Here is a 9,901-nt window from a genome sequence, read left to right on the forward strand (position 1 = left end):
TCAAGGGAGATTTATTGTTTTTTTGCATGTAGTTATATCTATTTTGTGTAATATTTATTGATGAATGAGTTTAGAAATGAAAAAATGAAATGTTTTTTGGCATTTTCATATTTTTTCGCTGGTAACAATGAATCCTTGACGTGCATGAACATGAATTTCGCAAGGATTTCGATGGGATTTCGTTGTCCCGCACCGCAGAAAGTTCTAGTACCTACCAACTTCTAGTTGGTTCTACTTGATAACTACTTTAGTTCTGATAACGTCGCATGATTCATTTCACCGCCGATATATAAACGAAGTTCAATAACAAAGACCAAACAGTGCCTTTTTCATGGGAAGACTGGTATGTTCACTAGACTTTTTAAATCTTGTCTTCAGTTTTCTTAGCTACTTTGTTTTGATATCGTAATATTAAGCAATTTATTTAAATCAGGATTAAATAAAATTCATATAGGTACTTAACCTATTGAGTCCAGTTTTAATAAATATCAAGACAAAGATGATAGTGTTATAATATTAAAATAAGTAAATACCTACTCTATGAACATAAGAATCATGGGATAACATTATAAGACATTTTTATGTTATATATATTTTGTAGCTTTCCAACAAAATAGGTACTCTAAGGTTTTTTTTATTTTATTGGTGATTACTTTTATTTATTTATTTATTTATTTAAACTTTATTGCACAGTAAAAAAAATGTACAAAAGGCGAACTTAATGCCAGAATATTGTTTTTTTTTTTGTTTTTTCAGCAGTTAATTACAGCCGTAATACAGAAGTAGATTATTTTTTCTAAAATCTTTAAAAAGAATTAAAAGAAATAGTGATACACCATGGTAGTATTCTTTACAGACCATCTGCGGGCAAAGGGTGCGCAGTAAGTAATATTAAATGTTTTAAAAGGGTATGATTTTTGTAGGTTGAAAATAAAATGTATTACATAAGTTAAATTAGGTCGTGTTACGATCAGAGAGAATAGAATAGATATGAGGGTTCATAATGATAGATCTCTTTATTAAAAACCATGAAAAATAACATTAAAAATATTGTCGACTTGGGTCCCGCTTTACAGCTGCGGGGTTAACAGACTTACAGAAGTTCTCTTGCATGCATTTTTGCAGGTGGAATGTAAATGTTTTTTAAATGCACATAGGTCCTCTGGCATAGGTAAAACCATTTTTATTCCATCTGCAAAAATGCGTGCCAGAGAACTCCACTCCTATAAGTCCATAAACCCAACAGTTGTAAAGCGAGACTCTGAATTTTTTAAATGTTATTTTTCAAAGTGTTGTGTCAAATTTATAAAAAAAACATTAAATATGTAGATATTTAATGTTTATAATTTTTAATATAATTAATAAATCCTGTCTTTAACAGAATCTACCCTTTGAAGCCGGAAGTGAAAGTTCCCGATAGACCGATCATCAAAAGTTTGAACAGTGTTCTCCAGGACGTATATGTGCGTTTCATAGCACTAAGAGACAAGGATTTCGAGAAATACTTCAATGTGTTCAAAACAATATTCTTTAAGTTGCATGAATTGATGAAGGAGGTGGATCCATACTATGAGCAATATTCCAGCAATGTAAGTATATTTCTTTATACATGGTGGCAATCAAGCATAGGGCGTGACTGATAGTAAGTAATCCCCATAGCCTATGGAGAATTTGCTAGGTACTGTCCTCATTTTGGGAGTTTGACTATGTTTATGTATGTTGCCAATATCAATACATTGAAGAAATAATTCATTAGATGTCTAGTTGTCCATTGAGTTTACAATAGAAAGATCTACATAAAAATTAGGTACCTACCTACCTTCTAATAACAATGTCTAATTAAAATTCTTGTGACATAAAAATTTGTTGACTCACAGCTTGAACAAAATTGAAAGCCAGATCAAGCAATTTGAATTGAAAAAGTGGAGAAATGTCATAATCATTGAAAGTAATTTCTTACCTTTGTTATTTTTACTAAACAGGCTTAAACATACTGTGAACTAGGTCAATATGCAATTATGTCCCATAATTAACCGAGCGTAAGTGTATGTTCTTATGTTATTTTTTTAGAAAATAGGCACGTAGAATGGTTGTTTAATGTTTGTATGTATAAAATAAAGGCCGTATGCAGCAGTAAATTCTATGAAACTTTTGACTATTGCGAGTTTTCTGTAATAATGAAGAATGAATCATTTTTAGGGTTCCTTACCTCAAAAAGGAGAAACGGAACCCTTATAGGATCACCCGTGTGTCTGACTGTCCGTTGTCACAGCCAATTAATTTTCTCCGAAACTACCGAACCGCTTAACTTGAAATTTGGCACACATATGTAAACCTGTGACCCTGGAGGTGGTTTCACAAAAGTGAAAATTAAAAATCAAAGTTTCTAGAACTATATTGTGTTACATATCAAATGAAAGAGCTTTTTATAAGTATTTAAAAAATATTTTTTTTTAATAATTTTTAGTAAAGTAATTTTCAAGTAATTTAAGAAATTAGGCAAAAAATGACCATTCATGACGGTCCTGGCTTCGATACACGGTAAAGTAACAACGTATCTATTTAATTATAGGTACTATACGCAGGCAGCCACTATGACAAACTTCGCATCAACAAACCCGATGAGTTCGACATGGACATCGTGATCGGGTTACCCGTGAACGCGGATGAGAACCCGCAACACCCGGCCAAGAGCGACGTGGTTATTGAGGACATTGCCCCCGGGTTCGTGCGGTTGAAGATGGGCAAGCAGTTTCAGAACCTGCCGAATAGGGACCAGAGGGCAGATTGGGAAATTAACCAGACTGCCTACAGGTATTTTTTTTATTTATTTATTAGGCACACAAAGCAGCTGACATTTACAACATGAAATAAATTAATATACACATAGGTTTTAAGTTAGAATGCCACCCTAAACATGTATGCGCAGCATGAAATAAACACATGGGGAACGGAAACTATTTACATTATAGTCTCAATCGTCTACTTACATATTCCCCCTTAATAGCTAAGGGTGGCACTAAAGCTTGAGTAGTTTTAAGTACTCTGCCTACCCCTTTGGGGAACACAGGTGTGAATTTACGTATGAAAACCGATATTACACGTGATCTGATGTTATCCCGGCTTATCTTGCCCTGGCTTAAGAGAGCCTGGGGTCCGCTTTGGCTACTAATTCCCAATATTTGGCGTACGCACTAGTTTTACGAAAGTCACGGCCGTCTGACCTGCGAAACTTACTAATTGGATTTTTTATTATTATTTATGTATTTATTAAATACTTACGTTAAAACTGTACATTTCGAATCCTTTTTTTTCTTTTTAATCCCCGACGCAAAAAAGACGGGGTGTTATAAGACTTATAAGTTTGACGTGTCTGTCTGTTTGTCTGTCTGTCTGTCTACTAGAGCTACGATGGGCGAACGGGTGAACCGATTTTGATGTAGTTTTTTTGTCTGAAAGCTGACATAATCGAGAGTGTTCTTAGCCATGTTTCATGCAAAACAGTCCACTATGTCGGGGTTTTTTCAAAATTTTAATTTTGTGGTTAGGTTATTTATTGAATTTATTATCTACTAGCTTTTTCCCGCGGCTTCGCTCGCGTTAGAAAGAGACAAAAAGTAGCCTATGCCAGTCTTCATCCTTTCAACTATCTCCACTTAAAAAATCACGTTAATTCGTCGCTCCGTTTTCCGTGAAAGACGGACAAACAAAGTGACATACACACTTTCCCATTTATAATATTAGTATGGATACTAATATACTATCTACTTACAGTTGGCTAGACGATGACAACTACCTGCTTCGCTCACAGTTCATGTACTGGTTCAAAAGTGTGGTTGACAAAAGCCATGAACCATTTGAAATAAATGTAATAATAATATATTTTTCGATGTGAACGAGAATGGGAAACCCTGGAATAGTGGTTGTGGAGGTAAACATTTGAAATAAATGTAATAATAATAAATTTATTAACATGAACAAATTTACATACAGATTTAAGACTACAAACCTTATTAATCTGTATGCGGTTAGTGTTCCATTCATCCACTCGTGTTTTGTAATGCGAACTGCAAAGGAATGGAATGCGCTCCCACCGTCGTTGTTCCCAGAAAAATACGACCTCGGTCTCTTTAAAGCCAGAGTGAATAGGCTATAACTGAATCGGCGAGCTCCATCTTAGACTCTGTCTTTACTTTTGTGACTAGGGTCAATAGCCGATGTCCATTATAAAAAAAATAGGTCCTGAGAAATCTTTACCAAGGCTCTTGCATTTGTTACGTTTCATAATTTCGGCTGTTTTCGCTGCTGCGCTTTTATATTAGTCAATTGGAGATACACTAAGCCCTGCGATACATGTGTTTGCTTTATTTGTTGAGCTACAGGCACGTAACTTGCACAACTGGCATCCAGCCACGTACAAAATAGTTGCATGCCAGTTCATTTGCCATTATGCCATTGGCTATTGTGCAAGCTACAGCATGTGTATCTCAGGCATAACATTCGTCCAATGGGATGATTGGATGTTAATAATAGGTATATTTATAAAATAAGAATAGGCTAGACCTACAAGGTTAGGTAGGTCCACACCAAAGACATATAACTCCGTATATATAGACAGATAAAGTCTAAGAAACAAAACGTACCTCAGTACCATACCACAGTATAATAAAGAGTACTATCGTACAGTATGGCCACTCCCGCTCCCCGCTGAAAGCGCCGCCCACCCCCTCTCGGTTACCTCACAGTTACCGCTTGTCAAAAACAGTCGACCTATCATATCTCACTCATACAAGCATGGTACGCGTTCATCTACACGAGCTTAGAATGTGTGCTATAGGAACGCGCCTCTTTCATATATTTGATCGCCAGTGTCCGAGATGTGACGTCACTTAGTTTTGAAATTTTATACCATTTTTTATCATTTTTAGGGCACTGAGTATACCCTCCGCTTGTCTGCCAGCGGGCCGGCGTACACGCTTATCATCGAGGATAAGAATTGCGGATTCCGACTGGACGTGGACCTCGTCCCGGCCATCAAGTTCCCTGAGGACCGGTGGCCTATCACCAAGAAATATAGAAAGGTACGTACTTATCCCGTATACTCGTAACCCCGTCTCTTCGCCTGAGACACCTATCTTCGCCTATCTTTATTGGGACCATCCACACTCATAAGACGCATGTCTTGCGGCGCGCAACGGACGTCTCCGCCACGCCGCCTGAATGTAAGTAATTCAAAAACGTCTCCTCAGTACATTTTGTATAGGATAGGAAGGACGTAAGACGCGCCCCAGGCGGCGTGGCGGAGACGTCCGTTACGCGCCGCGAGACACGCAACGCTAAGTGGGGACGCTGCCTTACAGTTGAAATGAATGTGTAGTTTTTAGTGGAGGTTTAAATAAATTCGGGCGACTAAGAGATACAAATATCGGAACTCGTCTCCAATGCCGCCTTGTATTTACAGTCAGTGCTCTGATATTTGTGAAAACTTTGGCAGCTCTGATATCTGATGGCGACGTAACTTTATTAGAAACTTTTGAATTTCTCGGAATCGGAAGTAGGTAGATTCAATTATTATCTTTCGAAAAAATCACGCTTATAAAGATATGTGCATGTTAAAACCTTAACCACAGTATGATAAAGAGTACTAGGTATCGTACAGTATGGCCACTCCCGCTCCCCACTGAAAGTATCGCCGACTTGCTCTCGGTTACCTCACAGTTACCGCCTGTCAAGAACGCAACCATGCAGGCAATCATGATCGCGCAATAAACGATAAAACATCAGTAGATTAACATGGCGAATGATGTTTTTGCCTAATTAAGTTAAAGTAAACTTAATGTTTTTTTGTGGTTTTCAAGAGTCGTAATAAAATATGGTAGTATTTTTTTCGGTTCATTGGACAGTAATAAATAATATAAAATAGACTTTAAAAAAGGGTCAATTAGCCTATTGACCGTGACGTCACTCCTCAGTATTTCATAGTAATTCCAAATTAGCAAATCGCTTTGACAGTTCTTAAAAAGAAGCTGATTTGACTAGTAGGAATAGGAAACTAGCCTATTTTGCGGTTGCGCTGAACATAATATTGAGATTATTGAGTGTGAACAGTCTGAACACCACAAATATATTTTCCCCACAGATCCCCAAGCGTTGCAAGAAGGAGTTTTTCATGGTGGTGCCGAAGCCCTACAAGGGCGGTCGCAGCCCGTACGACTCTGACCGGTCATGGCGGCTCGCCATGCACATACAGGAGAAGGACCTCATGTATGACTCGTGTCATATGAAGCAGGTCATACGGCTGGTGAGTAGCGCCAGTACTCCGTGTAAACACGATGGACTGGTCTGTTCATAAATGTTCCATCACAGATCCCCAAGCATTGCAAGCAGTTTTTCATGGTGGTGCGGTGCCGTCTCGTGTCATATGAAGCAGGTCATACGGCTGGTGAGTAACGCCAGTACTCCGTGAAGACACGACGGACCGGTCGTAAATGTTCATGTTCCATCACAGATCCCCAAGCATTGCGAGCAGTTTTTCATGGTGGTGCGGTGCCGTCTCGTGTCATATGAAGCAGGTCATACAGCTGGTGAGTAACGCCAGTACTCCTTGTAGACACGATGGACTGGTCTGTTCATAAATGTTCCATCACAGATCCCCAAGCATTGCAAGCAGTTTTTCATGGTGGTGCGGTGCCGTCTCGTGTCATATGAAGCAGGTCATACGGCTGGTGAGTAGCGCCAGTACTCCGTGTAGACACGATGGACCGGTCTGTTCATAAATGTTCCATCACAGATCCCCAAGCATTTGCAAGCAGTTTTTCATGGTGGTGCGGTGCCGTCTCGTGTCATATGAAGCAGGTCATACGGCTGGTGAGTAGCGCCAGTACTCCGTGTAGACACGACCGGTCGTAAAAGTTCATAAATGTTCATAAATTTTCATGGTGTCATATGAAGCAGGTCATACTGCTAGGTGATCGTGTATTATAGCAGTGGCGGCTGGTGAAAATTTCTGCTAAGCAACACCAAAGCAAAAAGAAACCTACCTTAACATTAGGTTCTTTCCTAGTAATCAATTTTAGGCAAGCCGGTAGGAATCAGCTTGTGTGGACCAGCCACTGCTGATATGTAGGGTAGCAAAGTCGTATGTCGACACGCTCTTATAAGATTGTGTCAGATATTTTTGCGACCTTTTCGTGCGATATTACTGCCTATGACTGTAGGTATCTGTTGCTACAGTAAATTTATCTTTACTTGTCCAATCATGTAAACAAACGAAACCTCAAATTTAATATGGTCAAAGACACTAGTGATGGGGAATGTCGATAAAATTATGTATGTATTAACGATGAGGATTTTCAATTTAGGTACGTCACACAATATGTACCTCTATGTAAAAACCAAAATGTAATTCGTTTTCGTCACATTTGTAACAATCCTGTGGAAAAGGCTAGTTCAGTAGTCATTTAGTAGTATCTAGATAAGATGAAAATCTTTTTAGAAATGATATTTTTCAGTGGTTTTTTGATTGATTTCAATACTTTCTGAGTTTCTTTAAGTATATAATAACATTTTAAGTTATGATTAATGTGTAATTCTAGAGAAAAGTGAGATAACGTTTTCCAGCAGTGTTTGTTTACATGATTGGACAAGTAAAGATGAATTCACTGTAGGCAGAGTGATGGCAGGTGGACTAAAATGTTAATGGAACCGTGTCCGTAAGTCTAAGTCCGGAAGTACAATTGTAAGAAGTGCCTGGCATCCGTTGGCTCGTTGGGTCGACGACATCGGAAAAATAGCGGGTCACAACTGGATGAGACTAGCCCAGGATCGGGAGAAGTGGCGTACTAGAAGAGATACCTATGCTCAGCAGTGAGTGTGAGAGGGCGATAAAGGGCTGATATGATGATGATGATCTAGGTATGTCTTATGGTTACTGATGTGCCGACGGAAAGTTTCCAAAATTCTGAAATTTTCACATAGGAAAACTTCGGAAAATTTCCACAATTTGTATGGACAATTGTATGGATGGAAACTTTCCATTTCATAAATTTAAATTGTCTTTATTCGTGAAAGTTTCGTGAATTTTTCAAGAAATTTAAGATTTTTTTGGAAAGTTTCTGCAACTTGCTCATCATTACTTACGGTACACGTAATTTTCGGCCGAGGCGGAGCTATACTAATTCAATTCAATAATTTATTTAGGAAAAATTCCATAGTGTTATGTAGTGTTCCATAGTGTAATACTACCATTATGTTGTTGCTATAAATGGTACAATGTTTTTTTGCCATAACATAGAATGGAATAACAAGGACGCTCGAAATATAAAAGAATTATAGTAAAAAAACTGAACCAGCTCTTTTCATTACATGCTCTGCATCAAGGGTGTTATGAACAATGCCAAGATAGGAGATTCGAACGAGCGCGTGATTTTTTTAGGTTAATTTTGAACCTCGTTTTTAACCCCCGACGCAAAAACGAAGGGGTGTTATAAGTTTGACGTGTCGGTCTGTCTGTCTGTCGTCCGTCCGTCTGTCTGTCTGTCTGTCTGTTTGTCTGTCTGTCTGTGTGTGTGTCTGTCTGTGGCATCGTAGCTCCCGAACGGATGAACCGATTTGGATTTAGTTTTTTTTTGTCTGAAAGCTGAGTTAGTCGGGAGTGTTCTTAGCCATGTTTCATGAAAATCGGTCCACTATGTCGCGGTCGGGGGTTTTTTCAAAATTTTAATTTTGTTATTCCAGATAAAGAAACTACGCGACTCCCTAGGCATGGACAAAATAGCAAGCTACTACATCAAAACCATATTCTATCACGAGGCCATCGAACGAGAGAACGACGAAGATTTCTGGAGCAGAAACAGCCCAGCCGATCTCTTCATATACATGGTCAAGAAGTTCCTACAATACTTGGAGAATAAAAACATTCCATACTTCTGGAACGCGGAGAATAATTTGATAGAACACATTAATGACTCCACTTTGGTCAGCTACGCGAATAAGTTGAGGAAACTTGTGAAAGTTTTGGACAATTTGGATGATCCGGAAAACTATAAGAAGGTTGCGCAGTTTTTGCTGACGGAGAGTCAGTATGAGTTGTATAGGAAGAGAATATTGCGCATATAATTATAGGTAGGTACAGTCGAATTCATTAATATCTATACATTTCTTAACCTTAACTCGTAGCAATAAGGTGAAAAAAATTATACATATTTATGAACTCTACTGTACTTTAAGTGTCAAAGTGTACACTGTGCTGTATGAGGCTGATTTATTTAGAAATTAAGAACCTGATCCTGATGAAACTCTGTTCTTGGAATAAATTAAGATACAAGATAGCGCCCATCACGGAGAAACTCACCGAACAGAGGCTGGAAGGTTTGCGTCACATTATGAGACGCGACGATGACCATGTCGTGAAAAAGGCACTAGCCCTTCAGGAGACAAAAAGAGGTTCAAGGCGCCGGCCTGCCACCTGGTGGTCCACCGTATAAAAAAGGATTTAGAGCTGGGAGCCGAATTGAACACACAGACAACTACCGGGACAGACGTGTCCTATTGGCGCAGTGAGAACGAGGAGAGCCGTGAGACTCAAAAATGATGGGATAAAGGCAAAGGAGAAGAAGAGACAAGATGTAGTGCGAAAAGGGTTTCCTTCGTATTTTTAACCGCCGCCTCAAATCTCTCAAGGAAGGTGAACTAATGATTAATAATTTACAATAAAACAATTTGTGATCACCCTATATGGAGCGTGACGTCAAATTGATGGCACGAAAAGTACGCTCTCTGCGGCAATTCCTAATGTTATTTGTTTTGACATGTGCCGTCAATCACTTGACACTAACTTGAATGTAATGGTTTACTGACGATTCGCCAAAAAACGTTTCCCAAAGTTTCACATCCCAAACTA

At 38.7% G+C, this 9,901-nt stretch overlaps 2 protein-coding genes across 2 annotated transcripts; both read left to right on the forward strand.

Moving 5' to 3' along the window:
* Positions 1-191: 191 nt before the first annotated feature.
* On the forward strand, positions 192-3,895 carry LOC125225973 (cyclic GMP-AMP synthase-like receptor). Its single transcript, XM_048129787.1, has 5 exons — positions 192-343; positions 757-881; positions 1,382-1,589; positions 2,573-2,814; positions 3,775-3,895. The coding sequence occupies exons 2-5, from the start codon at positions 838-840 to the stop codon at positions 3,893-3,895; spliced, it is 615 nt and encodes a 204-aa protein (XP_047985744.1). The 5' UTR covers positions 192-343; positions 757-837.
* On the forward strand, positions 3,884-9,322 carry LOC125226720 (cyclic GMP-AMP synthase-like receptor). Its single transcript, XM_048130800.1, has 4 exons — positions 3,884-3,931; positions 4,929-5,081; positions 6,140-6,301; positions 8,737-9,322. Exons 1-4 carry the CDS (start codon positions 3,902-3,904, stop codon positions 9,115-9,117), a joined length of 726 nt encoding a protein of 241 aa, XP_047986757.1. The 5' UTR covers positions 3,884-3,901; the 3' UTR covers positions 9,118-9,322.
* Positions 9,323-9,901: the final 579 nt, after the last annotated feature.

The sequence above is a fragment of the Leguminivora glycinivorella genome, chromosome 5 (assembly GCF_023078275.1).
Source record: "Leguminivora glycinivorella isolate SPB_JAAS2020 chromosome 5, LegGlyc_1.1, whole genome shotgun sequence".
NCBI lineage: Eukaryota > Metazoa > Arthropoda > Insecta > Lepidoptera > Tortricidae > Leguminivora > Leguminivora glycinivorella.

Excerpts from the sequence above, each read along its gene's own strand:
- LOC125226720 (XM_048130800.1), top strand. The coding sequence starts at position 3,902 with ATGGGAAACCCTGGAATAGTGGTTGTGGAG. Across the intron at positions 3,932-4,928 it reads CTGGAATAGTGGTTGTGGAG|GGCACTGAGTATACCCTCCG; the intron begins GTAAACATTTGA and ends TATCATTTTTAG. Across the intron at positions 6,302-8,736 it reads TGAAGCAGGTCATACGGCTG|ATAAAGAAACTACGCGACTC; the intron begins GTGAGTAGCGCC and ends TTGTTATTCCAG.
- LOC125225973 (XM_048129787.1), top strand. The coding sequence starts at position 838 with ATGGTAGTATTCTTTACAGACCATCTGCGGGCAAAGGGTGCGCA. Across the intron at positions 882-1,381 it reads CTGCGGGCAAAGGGTGCGCA|AATCTACCCTTTGAAGCCGG; the intron begins GTAAGTAATATT and ends TGTCTTTAACAG. Across the intron at positions 2,815-3,774 it reads ATTAACCAGACTGCCTACAG|TTGGCTAGACGATGACAACT; the intron begins GTATTTTTTTTA and ends ATCTACTTACAG.